A 14,002-nucleotide genomic window follows, 5' to 3' on the forward strand; every position below is an offset into this window, starting at 1 on the left:
AGGAAACTCTTCAGTTTAGACTTAAAAGCGTTTGGGTTACTGCTAAGATTTTTGAGTTCTTGTGGTAGCTTATTGAAAATGGATGCAGCAGAATACTGCACTCCTTTCTGCACAAGGGTCAAGGAAGTGCATTCCACATGCAGATTTGATTTCTGCCTAGTATTAACTGAGTGAAAGCTGCGAACTCTTGGAAATAAGCTAATATTGCTAACAACAAACGACATTAAAGAAAATATGTACTGTGAGGGCAATGTCGAAATTCCCAGACTATTGAATAGGGGTCGACAAGAGGTTTTCGAACTTACACCACACATAGCTCGAACAGCCCGTTTTTGAGCCAAAAATACCCTTTTTGAATCAGAAGAATTACCCCAAAAAATAATACCATATGACATAAGCGTGTGAAAATATGCGAAGTAGACTACTTTTCGTGTTGAAATGTCACTTTTTTCAGATACTGTTCTAATGGTAAATAAAGCGGCATTTAGTTTCTGAACAAGATCCTGAACATGGGCTTTCCACAACAGCTCACTATCTATCTGTACGCCTAGGAACTTGAACTGTTCTGTCTCGCTTATAACATGCCCATTCTGTCTGATTAAAATATCAGTTCTTGTTGAATTGTGAGTTAGAAAATGTAAAAACTGAGTCTTACTGTGATTTAGCATCAAATTATTTTCCACAAGCCACGAACTTATTTCATGAACTACATTATTTGATAATGTTTCAATATTACGCACAAGATCCTTCACTACCAAGCTGGTGTCAACAGCAAACAGAAATATTTTTGAATCACCTGTAATACTAGAAGGCATATCATTTATATAAATAAGAAACAGCAGTGGCCCCAGCACCGATCCTTGGGGAACGCCCCATTTAACAGTGCCCCATTGGGACTGAACATCATTACCACTCTCAATATTGCGGAGTATTACCTTCTGCTTTCTGTTCTTAAAGTAAGAGGCGAACCAATTGTAAACTACTCCCCTTACTCCATAATGTTCCAACTTCTGCAGTAATATTTTGTGGTCAAAAGCCTTCATTAAATCAAAGAAAACACCTAACGTTCGCAACCTTTTATTTAATCTGTCCAAAACCTCGCAGAGAAAAGAGAATCAGTGTTAAGTTGTTAAGCCATTTCTAAAACCAAACTGTACATTTGACAGCAGATTATGTGAATTTAAATGCTGCAGTAACCTTGTATATACAACTCTCTCGATAACTTTAGCAAACACCGATGGCATAGAAATAGGTCTATAATTATCAACATTATCCCTGTCTCCCTTTTTATAAAGTGGCTTCACTACCGAGTACTTTAATCGGTCAGGAAACCGACCACTCCTAAAGGAAAAGTTACAGATATGGCTAAGTACTGGGCTATCATACATGGAACAATACTTCAGTATTCTGCTAGATACCCCGTCATATCCATGAGAGTTCTTGGTCTTTAGTGATTTAATTATTAACTCAATCTCCCTCTTGTCAGTTTCATGGAGGAGCATTTCAGGTAACAGTCCCGGAACACTTTTTTCTAGGAGCGCTATATGATTCCCTGTTGGGACTAGGTTTCTATTTAGTTCACCTGCTATATTCAGAAAGTGATTATTAAATACTGTACATATATGCGACTTATCAGTAACACGGACATTCCCACTATGCACTGATTCTATATCCTCGACCTGTCTCTGCAGACCAGCCACTTCCCTTGCGACTGACCATATGGTTTTAATTTTATCCTGAGACTTAGCTATTCTATCTGCATACCACATACTTTTTGCCTTCCTAATAACTTTTTTAAGCACCTTACAATACTGTTTGTAATGGGCTATTGCATTTAGATTGTGACTGTTTCTAACGTTTTGATATAATTGCCACTTTGTTCTACAAGATATTCTTATACCTTTAGTCAGCCACCCAGGCTGCCTGTTTGTGCTAGTACCCTGTTTTGAACGTTCTAACGGAAAGCAACTTTCAAACAGCACGAGAAAAGTCTTGAGGAAAGCATTATATTTATCGTCTACTGTATCAGCACTATAAACATCTTGCCACTCTTGTTCCTTGATAAGGTTTACAAAAGTCTCTACAGCAACTGGATCAGCTTTCCTAAAATGTTGGTAACTATATTTAACATGTGTTGCAGCACAAAAATCTTTTGGACTTAAAATTTATGCATCATGATCTGAAAGGCCATTCACCATTTTGCTAACAGAATGCCCTTCTAGTAATGACGAATGAACAAAAATATTGTCTATGGTTGTTCTACAGTTCCCTTGCACTCTCGTTGGAAAGAATACGGTTTGCATAAGATTATATGAATTAAGGAGGTCTACCAGCATCCTTTTCCTTGCACAATCACTTATACAATTTATATTGAAGTCACCACATATAACTAACTTTTATGATGCTCATTCTTGCCTTCTTTTGTTTATGGATGTCAGGATGTGCAATTCAATACTCAGACACTTTGTGTTTGGAATGTACTCAAAGGTCATGTTTCATCCCTGGTGATAACATTGCCTCAAAAATCAGGTTCACTTTCAACACATTCCAAAAGTTAAATCATAATTGTCTCTTGATTACCCTTTGGCTCATCTGTCAACAACAGAATGGTGTACACCTGTCACATGTTGAGATCATTTTTCATCATCGCTTTTTGAGGTTTGGAGTCTATGCAGTCGTCTTAACACAAGTTGTTTACTGCTTCCCAGCCTTCCATATACCTTAACTCACAAGGTGTGGGCTCTCAGAACCCACAAAAATTTTTCAACTCGCTCTCCATCAGTTGTGATGGAATGCTTCTATAGGCCCTGTACTCTCCTTAAATTGCCAACCCTACAATGTTTTGTTGTCAGTTGCATTATTGCTTTCTTTGTTTGTTGTTGACATGTATTATTGACAGGTGGTAGGGTCTTCCAGACCATGCCTCATGAACTATGTACCTGTTTTCTTCTGTACAGTGACATATAGTACAAAATATGTTAGTAGGCATATGTCAGTTTTAACTTCTCTCAGTTACATGGATTATCTGTCACGGATGTAGGAAGGTGTCAGTGGTATGGATCAAGAAATAGGCAAAAAATGCATTGATTTGACAGTGGCCAGTGATCTCAGTTCTGATACCGAACAAGAGCATCATTCAGAGGAAGAACTTAAGGGGAGTTGTGATGGGACTGTCTGTTTCACCAATAAAGTACTTAAACTGTTTTAAAATCAAATGTATTCTTAATAGTGATAAGAAAAATTTAGATCCTAACAAATCCCAGCAATGAATGTCAATTTTGCAGACTTCCTTTTTGTACCTATCAAGTGGAACTTTTATGTGCACATTTAAACCATGGAATTTAGTTTTAAATGGTAATTTACTTGCAACAGAGATAATAGTATCATTTTTCAGAATGTGAAATTCAGTTCTCTAACAGTCCGTGTATGTGCACTAGTTAAAATACCACACAAAACTGTGATTTTGTATGATAAGTAGTAAAAGATTGCCGGCTTTATTTAGTTCTATAAAATAAACAAGCAGCAATACTAAATAATTGTAAAAATAAATGTTATATAACATAAGTTAAAAATTTCGGACGGTCTAAGTTGACTTGAAACATTTTCTGATCACCATTGTAATGCTTACTATTACCAGTTTTCCTTGTGAAAAATGCAAACATGGGTAAAAATATTGCCATAGATTGAAAAAAGTTAATCATTTTGTAAAACAGTGTACCAATGAACCCTGTTTACAATAATTTCCTTCACTTACTTTCTGTATAAGCACTGCTCTATGTAATGTTGACATTTTGTTTGCAAATTAACTTTGCCTGCCCACTATTTTGTTGCAGCTCCTGTCATACCTCATGGGTACCATGCTCAAGTAATACATGGTTTTGTTGAGGAGCTTGTAGTCAATGATGATCCAGAATATCAGTGGATAGACAAGATACGAACTCCTCGTGCATCAAATGAAGCTCGACAGACCTTATTCTTTAAGCTATCAGGTGAAGTACAGCGGAAAATTGGCCTAAAAGCACTTGATTTAGGAGGCAATGCAGTGATAGGGTTAGTTTTGTTTCTGTAAAAGTAAAATTTGTGAATTTACCTGTACTAATGAGCAAACACTTTAAGGCTTTTTCGATCCTGCTAGGTATCATCAATGCTTTGACTTGGAGGGTGAATCTGGTATAGTGGTAAGAGGAATAGGAACTGCTGTAACTCTTACTAGAATTAATGATGTTCTTCAGCCTTCTACAACCTTGGAACCAGCAGTCACAGATGAGTAAGTTGTGTTTGCTAAAAGTGAATGTTCTGAGTGCTATTATATTTTTATGCATGACTTCTACCTAGAATTGATGATTTTTGAGTGAAAGCATGTGGTACATGTACTGATTTTTTCCCCCATTTTTGCTCTTTTAAGTATCTCTCTTTTAACATGTTTGCTGCATTTTGCTGTGGGCTAACCAAAAACATTGTGGTATCTAATTGGGTTTATGAAACATGATAAAGCAATAGACTGTTTGTAACTTGAAATAGAGAATAGTGATACAAATGGTACGGCTTGGACTTCACAGATTTCTTCCTATTAGGAATTTATTGTAGAAATCAATTTTCAAGAAGAGAAGTAAGACCAACTGTGTTTGGAGGAGCATAACATGACATACAGCTTACTGCATTGTTTCTGTCAATTTTCCTTTTTATTGCAAAGAACCTTCACATAGACAGGAAGCTTGACAGAGAGAAGTCACAATTCATCTGTTTTCTCTGAAATTTCATTCCAATTCTGTCCATCAGGTGAGTGAGGACTTGGTTGTGTTAGCAATGTGCAAATGTTATTTTTGATTTTCCTCCTGCTCAAGATGCTGCATTGCTTATTTCTTTTTGAGGTGCTTGTTAATTTATCTGTGTTGCCTGCCAGAACTAAACATTAGGGGAAAAAAACAGTGACTGAACTGAGTAAAGTTTAGAGTAGACTGAAAAAATATATTGGAGAGGCATTAAAGTGATGTATTATATTCACAACTCCACTGCCTTAAGTAATTTCTTAATCTGACACACATTGTTGAATTTGACATATCTTACTACAGTACAGATTCATGATTGTTAATACACTACCTGCCTCAGACGAAAATGAACAGTTTCTCAGCCTTAAAAGAGTCCCCACAGAGTTATAAAATACCTGGCAATGATTAGTGCATCCTATCTCAAGGCACAGTTTATTTAATCTTACAACAAAATTCTATTTAATTGTTATTCACTTGATCATGCATTATTGAAACTAGATCACTGTTTCATAGCAGGTAGTGGTTGTATCAACAAGATACTTCACAGAATGCAAAAAAAGCATGAGTAAGCATGCCATGTAAGTTCTGGGTTTTCAAAGTCAAAAAATTATATTACAAAATAAAAATTATTTGAACTTTTCACATTTTGTATGTTCAAATGTTGCTATGCATAATAATATCTACAGTGTTCTTCAGTCTTTGTTGTGTTACTAGAAAGTTTGTGCATTTAATCAGTATCATATGCCAGTCAGAGAGAATGTTTAGAGTTTTTGAAAGAACATTTGTGTTTACCTTTGTGGTGTCAACATTCCCACTCCTTTATAATTGGTTACAAGGAAGATAATTATTACTGGGGATTCTTAAAATGTAATAGCATTTACAAACTTGTATTGAAGTAATCAGCCCCCTTTTTCATTTTACAGTTTCATATCAAGTCAGCAGTGAGGGTTTTAAAGACCAAGAATTACCTCGGGAATTAGATATGCCTTATGAAAAGACCACTCAGCCCGTTGTGTTTCAGAATAAGCAACTTCATGGCTTTGAACTGAGCTTATTCTCAATATTAGTAGACAGATTACCAGTGCGCCACTGCAAAATAATTGTGAACATTCTATTGTTTTCATTTTTTCTTTTCTGTAGATGCTGAACTTAACAATGGTTGTTGCTGCAGACCATTTCAGTTGCAGAGATTTTTGTTTCATTTAATGACTGGTGGATACAAACTGAAGCTACTGTAAAAAGTATTTTACATTAAACATTTTTCTTGTCCATCATGAATTCTGAACATTTGTAACTGTTTCCAGTATTTAATTCGTTAGATACAAGGCACTAGAATTGCAGTCTTCAGATTTGTGTTTCATTTTCCCATCTGGTGCATGTGATTTACAACATTAATCAATTTTATTGTACTTGTTTAGTCCAGGATATAATCAGTAGCTTTAATCGTCTAATCATTTTGAGCTTACTTATTACCTTTCAGATGGTCATACTTAAAAGTTATAATCATCAACAGAACTGACAGAAGAAGGAAAAAATACTGTTGTGTAAAGTCTGTCATGTTGTTCAAGCATAAAGGACTAGAGATTATTGACAATGAGTTCAGTAAACTTATGTCAAAGATTACTTCACTTTCATATGTGCAGCACTTAAAATAAGTTGGAAAGGAAAGGAAAGAAAAAGAGAAAAGTCCCCCACCTGGAGATTATCATTTTCTTTGTAAATACAGAATAGACCTGTATGGGAAAAAATATTTAAATTAAAGGAAATTTGACCTTAATAGGAAATTTTCCTATAGAATTTATTACTTTACATGTTTTCTGAAAACAAAATACTTCCCATCAAGCAAATTTTTTAATATTCATTATATCTCAGATTTAAATGATGCAGTTTGCTAGAAAGCTCCCTGTTTTCTTTATTGTGAAATTATTTAGGTTTTTTACATGATACTCATGAGCATTTATAAGTTACCATTTTATCTTATCAGATAGAAGTTTCTGTCTGCATGTGTGTAACATTCCTACTTTTATGAAGTTCATATAGAACTTATTTATTTATATAAACTGAAACATGTTTTCTTTTTTCTCTTTTTTCTCTCTTTCATCCCTTTCCTATTTTCCAATTTGCAGCATGTTTTCTTCCAAGCCTAATGCCATAGGTAGTAGTGTAGCAGTAGAGGGCAGTAGAAACCTGATATCAAGTCTACATTTGCTCAGACCAGAATCAGGTTTAGGTGCCTGTTCCTTAGGGTCACATAGGAAGTATCGAAATACAGGAAGACGAACTGTTTACCCAAAGACTAGCATAGAATTTTTAAGAAGGTTTGAATTAAGAATGAACGAGCCAAAATTCCATGTAAAAGTCATACCTTCATACTTATCTACAGATTACAAGACAGAAAACAGTAGAATTTTGTGTAGCAGGAAGAGGCCACAGTATTCACGCCATCTGTCCTACACCTATGACAAAACAGATAATAGTGATGTCTCACAAGGCTTAAATATGTTTCGAAAGTCTACACAGAGTCTTTCTGTTGGTCATTGTGGTGACAGTATGAAGCAGTTAATAAATAAAATGCAAATCCCACACAAAGAACAAACGACAAGCAATAACAGATTTATCAGAGCTGTAAAGCTTTTGCCATTTTTTCATAATGTGAAGTGGAAAAGTACATTATCTGCTTTAAAGGGAAAGCTACATCATGATGTGTATAGTAGTAAACGGCAGTTTCATTTTAAATTACACAAATATTCTGTTTTTCCAAATAGACTGTCAAGTATTAGTAATGTAGAAGCAAAGCAGACAGCTGTGAATGTTTCCAACTTATTACCATATTATGCAACTGGAGAAACACCTGTGCATTCCACATTAGAAAGCTCATTCCATCAACTTGATAGTGTGACAGAAGTTACAGAAGGCTCTGGCTCATCTGTGACGTACCCAACATGTGACAGAAATGTGGATGAAAGCATTAATGATACGGCAAATGATAGTGACCTGACTTTAATAAGTGCAAGTTCTTATTTGCGACTGCCGAGGCCTGATGATGGACCAGAATTACAGTATGTTGATGGACATCTTATGTCAAACATCCGAGACCTTTCATCATCATCCTCATCAGCTTCATCAAGTACAGATGATGACGTATCTGAGTTTTCTTACAAAGATGAAGAAAAAATTCCAGTTACCACTTCCTTATTTCAAATGAAAAACTTTCAAATAAATGTTGCCAGACCTAATGCTGACACTGATATTGAACAGGAAGTAGGAATATTTGTGTGCAACAATGAGTCTACTTTTGAGTTTTCTGGTGAAGCTGCTTCAGTACTGCATGGCAATGCAAGTGTGAGAGTCATTTTACAGGAAGACAATAAAGAGGATTATAAAAATAATACAGCATATACTGGAGATACATGCAAGCCAAAGTTAGCTACAGGAAACAATGGTACCACAAGGAGTGATGTTAATAGTGGTACTGATTGCTTGAGGAAAATAAAGGAATCTGATGAACACAGACAGAAATACTATTATGCTCCACAGCCAGCTATGAGTAATTTTGAAATTTCCATTGATAAAAGAGCATTTCTTGCTGTCAAGGATGTGAATGATCCAGCTAGCTCTATGGAAAAAACGTCAGATTGTGCCTGCGAATTGACTGCAGCACCTTGCAAAAAATACAGGACAGTGATGGTTGTCACAGATCACACAAACCGTTTGCCACTTCATTCAGATAAACATTCTGTGCGAAATATTCCACTTGTTGCTGTTACTGATACGTCTCTAAAAGAAACTATGTTAGAAAAACATTGCAGTGAAAACTGTGTATACATCAGGAATAGGAGAAATTCGTGGCCTGTCACAAGGAAAACTTCTGTAAGATATCACATGAATATTAAGACCAGATCAGTACCAGACATTGTTTCTTTTCACTGCTATATTGGAAATACATCTTTACTTCATTCAACCAAACATGCTGACTGCTTGTTTGCTGCAAATAGGCTATGTGTGCCAGCTGTTTGCACTGCACCTGTAAAGCACTGCTCGCAAATGATTGATTCTTATTTCTCACACAAACCACATTATTTTAATTTAAGTCCTGATGCGTTAGAGAATCGCCGTAGTACTCTGCTAGCAAGCAATAGGTTGGAAAAAACTGTATCAGTACCTGTTGTAGCTGCTGCTGATGATCCTGACATTGATTTGCTCTATAATATATCTCCTGTACACAAAACTAGGAGCGCTTCCTCTGTTTGCTCTCTCTCTGTTACGCATGGTACTAACTTTGTTGGAAGTCCTCTTGAGGACTTGAAACACCACGTCATCAAGCATGGTCCCTGCTTGGTCCCTATCAGCAGGCATGTTGCGGCCGACGATGCAGCACAAGTCGAGAGAACAGTTGAAGTGCCACTCTCGTTACCATCTGGCAACAAGATTTCTCCATCCCCAGCAAAGATACCTGCTGGACCTAGTGGCATATGTAGGAGATCATCTGATTCAGACCTCAGCATTACACCTAAAGGTAAGTTTGTGTTTTGTCTGAAGTGGATTCATTGTGGATAAATTGTAGTTGTGTTATAAATGAAATGAGCATTTTTATTTTTGGTATGTCAGAATTGTAGACAATAAGAGAGAGCATATTATAAGGTTTCTTTTACGATATGTTCTTTCACAGAAATGACACTTTATTTATTCATTTAAATGAGGAATTCAGTCATCTTACCAAGTTATTTTTGTATTTGTATCAAAGGTTGTGCCCTCTGTATTACTTTCTAAATATAATATTAATCAAGATGGAGAAATTAATGTTTCTCTCTTAGAATAAATGACAGTTGTCACCTAAAACATACTTTTCCTGTACAGCTTGAGCTTTCGTAGTTCAAGATTGGTAGAAAATGAATGTGAAATGTAAACCACTTAATACAGAATATTAGCATAAAGAGAAATTAGCATTGGAAGGGGGCAAAAATACCTATTGCTTAAGATCTAAAATGGGCAATACTATGGATCTACACACTGTAAAATTTCTGCAGTAGGCAACAGTAGCTGCATTCATGTTATATGCTGTGAGTAATCTGTAGAAAAGAGTTAAATCTTACATTTAAACAACTGTAATGATGGTTGAGACAATTCAGAAGCATCCAACTAATAACTCCAACTTCATCATTATCCAACTAAACCAATATTTCTATCAAGTGTAGTGCATTCACCTTCCAATTGTGCCCCTGTCAATGTCTCTGTCTTTACTGGGATTTTTAAACTTGCACTCATATGCCTGACTGTGAGTAGGTGAACCAACCCAAAACTTTTTGTTAGCCAGTGTTTACTCGTGTTGCTTAGTAACTCACCTCATGCTTCTTTTAAAATATAATTATACTTTCTGTCATCATTATTTTAAAATTTGTGGTCTGTCAAAGAACTAAAGTAAATATGAAAAATAAATCTAGAAACTTTGTCTTATTGTAGTATGTGTTATTCTTGAAGATATATCAATTACATATTTGCCAATTACATATTTGCCATTATTTGGCATAAAAGGCTGATTTTCAAGGCCTTACGTTCTTCTAAGTGGTTGGTCTTCAAAGTGTTAAGGATTTTATAGGTACAGTACCTGTTAATTTTCAGAAACTATTCCTCATCTCTAAGTGTTGGGATACATGTGAGAATTTTTGCACTCACAGAGTTTGGTACTCTCAGATGGTACTTGTGGAGTTGTTTACACCAGGGGCAAATTTTCGGTGATAGTTACTGTTTGATAGTTCCTTGTGAGCACTTTCTGTAAGTGTTTGAGAGTCTTGTGAGAGCAGATGTCTGAAGCCTTTTACATATAGCAGGGTGAGAGTGTTTGTGAGAGTTGAGGGATGATTCTCCACAAGACTTTTCTGTTGGCAGTTATGTGTGTGAAGGAAAAGGTAGTGATGGGAGAGCGTCTGGTTGCACTTTTGATACTTTTAGTGACAAAGAAAGAAACATGAATGACTGTGTTTGTCTTTGATAAGAGAGCAGATTAGGTGGTGGGATGAGTATGCAAGGGTTGAGCTTGTGAGGGAAAGCCCACAGCAAAATTGAAATTTTAGAAGAATGACATCAATGGAGAGGGAAGAAATACTCTTCATAGATGGACCCAAAATTACCAGTCTAGATACTCTTATGTGTAAATAAATTGGTGTTAAGACAGACTGCTTGTGACACTAGTATTTCTAGCACCAGGTTTGTTTATTCTCTTTAATATGTGGTAAAGTAACAATTAAGATGAAATTTGATGCATAGCATTGTTCTAAGTCTACAACTTCTGAAATAGGCTAACTGCTCATGCTGTTTGTTTAGGAGGTAGAAAAGGTGACGGTTTTTTTGGTGCTTCTATTTAATGTGTACACGAGTATGGCAAAATATATTTCCAAGATGTAGTAGTGTGCAAACTGTGAAATATGGCACAAATCTGGGATGCAGTATGGCTGATCAGCAGTCTCCAAGTACACTCAGCTCTCCAGACAATGTCAGTATAGCTTTTCTTGTCTGAGAGCTAAGGCAAGCAGCTCTTGGGAGATGGAGGTTGATGTCCACAAGAGAGGTCTAAACTTGCAGAGCGTGGCTATGTAAGATCTTTCCCCACCCTTGGACACTGCTGGCGAGCAGACCTTCAGCACTGTTTACATGATGCTTATTACTCATAAAAGTTCTCTGAGATTGAAAAAGTCTCATGTGTAAACCTAGTTTTACAGTCGTATTTGTGTCTTGTGTTCTTGAGCCATTTCTATATTTGTGCCCAAGGTCATTGTGTAAAGGACACTCCGATTGTGAAATGTGGAGTACCTGTCTCATATTTAGTCACATTCTGGTGTTCACTGTTTCCTCATCCTGCAAAAGTATCCAAGATTGAGCTGTGCTTGTGACGAAGTATATGAGACCCTCCAAGTGTACCCAGTTCCTATCCCTCACACTTGCATGATACAGACACCCCAAAACTACCATTGCTCTGGCCAGAAGATATTTCTGCTATGTAGTCCCAATTTCCTACATCCCATTCCTCAAATTGAAACCCTTGCTCTCCAGCAGCTGAAATGTTCTAAATACCTGGTCTAGAAGCTAACCAAGCTGCTATTTGCCTTCTGCGATGCTGGACTGTCGATTCCCAACAAGACCTATGTTACCATCATCCAAACTCTTACTTGGAAAATGATGAAAATATTCTAAATTTATCCAGTAGTTAAATCAAGTGTTTCACATACATTTCAACAAAATAACTCTTCGTTTTTGTAGAGGGAGTACTAGATGTAAAAGGTGGGACAGGATGTGGTTATGGTAAATAGTATACTTGGGGCATTATAAAGCAATGAAAATCAGCTCTGGAGCTTTCAACTTAAGTTCTAACCTTAATAGTTACTTCAGTATCTTCCCAGCAAACTAGTCTTAAAGCATCTAAGCAGCTCTGAATGTCTCCATATTGAAAAAAGAAGGGCATATTGAAAAAAGTGTAAAGCTAACTTAGTTGCTTAAATGTGGTCTTGTAACAAAAATGAAATAAACTGAGAAAATGAACAGAGGAATAAATACTTGTGAGGTAACTATTGCAGAATTTATTTGACATATTAAAAAAATAATTTCATTAAAGGACTGAGATTACTTGATGAAGTTGTATTCATCCAGAAATAAGTAATCACATAATTATTTAGATTGTGAATCACGGCAAAAAAATATAATACTAAGTTCTGGAAGCAAACCAAGAAAGAAAAAAAAAAAAAAAAAAAAAGAGAAAAAAAAAAGCCCAAGTACGATATACTGTTCCTTTGTACATGTATTTCACTTTACGATTTCTGTGCTACATAAAACAAAGTTTCAGCTCTTAAACATTTCAAATCCACACATCATAGTTTTTAGCTCAGAGTGCATCAGCTGCCTCAATGATAATTTATTTTGTCCCCTTGTTTATTGTTGGGGACTTGTCTGTCAGTAAATGGACTGTAATTATTGTATATAATTTTGTTGTTTCCTGTGATAATCACACATAACTTTAATTACAATGTTAGATCTATTCTCATTTCATCCACATGTGCAGTGTCATGTAGTATTTGGACATCTGCCATGAATATACATGTGTGCATATTTTTACCCATACAGAAACATTGTTCGTAAGTGATGCCATACCCACAAAGCAGATATAAACTTCACATCTAATCGAAATTAGGTAGGCCCTAAGTCTCAAAAGCAGTTTTTATATCTAAAACCACAATACTAATCAGTAATAAGTAAACTGTATGGTATATCTATGCACAGAAGTAAAGTGTGTAGCATTTAAGAAACCAAAGGCAATAACTTATGCAAAAAAGAAAGGAAGAAAATCCACTGCTGATGACAAAACGCTGCCGAGCCATATTAAAATGGAGGCCTTATAACAGGCAGAATAGTTTCTACAGCAAGACAATAGTCAGTTCTTTAGACCTCAGCTAGTATCCATTTAATACAGTTTCTATTTTGATTAAATGTTAAACTCTTGAAAAAGAATTATGGACATCATGCACAAATTGTATGCATAATAAAGCTTAATAATTTGATGACAAATGCAAATTAGAAGTATGTTAATTAAATAATTGAAAATTCAGGACAGACTATAATTTGTGTAATAAAAGTAAAAGGATACAGCATTAGTCTCCAATGCTATGAGCTCCAATGCTATGAGGATAGGACGCAGAGGACAGGAATGGAAAAAAAGAGACTTATCATTCAGACAAATTCTCTCTCTCTCTCTCTCTCTCTCTCTTTCTCTCTCTCTCTCTCTCTCTCTCGTCTCCCAGTGCTGTCACCTGATGGGGAGATATGGGGTGGGCAGTAAGAAAATAGAGAGTGGTGTGGAGTGGGGAGGTGATTGGTTGGTTGGTTATTTCGGGGAAGGAGACCAGACGGCGAAGTCATCGGTCTCATCGGATTAGGGAAGGACGAGGAAGGAAGTCGGCCATGCCCTTTGAAAGGAACCATCCCGGCATTTGCCTGGAGCGATTTAGGGAAATCACGGAAAACCTAAATCAGGATGGCCGGACGCGGGATTGAACCGTCGTCCTCCCGAATGCGAGTCCAGTGTCTAACCACTGCGCCACCTCGCTCGGTGGGGAGGTGAAGGAACATAACTGATGATAGGAAAGATTGTGCTGTACTGGAACAAGCTTCCAACACTAAGCTGTTGACAAATACCAGGTAAACCATGCTACTGCTGAGCTTCCTGAGCAACTTAGTTTGATAGACTT

General features: G+C 36.3%; 1 protein-coding gene across 3 annotated transcripts in view; it reads left to right on the forward strand.

Annotated features, from left to right (window-relative positions):
• The window catches only part of LOC124721086 (C2 domain-containing protein 5), a 230,532-nt gene that overhangs the window by 118,900 nt on the left and 97,630 nt on the right, over nucleotides 1-14,002 (forward strand). For all 3 annotated transcript variants that reach the window (XM_047245898.1, XM_047245897.1, XM_047245899.1), the window contains 3 exons: nucleotides 3,834-4,050; nucleotides 4,136-4,267; nucleotides 6,896-9,285. In XM_047245898.1, coding sequence (XP_047101854.1) covers nucleotides 3,834-4,050; nucleotides 4,136-4,267; nucleotides 6,896-9,285 — 2,739 coding nt within the window. The remainder of the gene's footprint in view (nucleotides 1-3,833; nucleotides 4,051-4,135; nucleotides 4,268-6,895; nucleotides 9,286-14,002) is intronic.

The sequence above is a fragment of the Schistocerca piceifrons genome, chromosome X (assembly GCF_021461385.2).
Source record: "Schistocerca piceifrons isolate TAMUIC-IGC-003096 chromosome X, iqSchPice1.1, whole genome shotgun sequence".
Lineage (NCBI taxonomy): Eukaryota > Metazoa > Arthropoda > Insecta > Orthoptera > Acrididae > Schistocerca > Schistocerca piceifrons.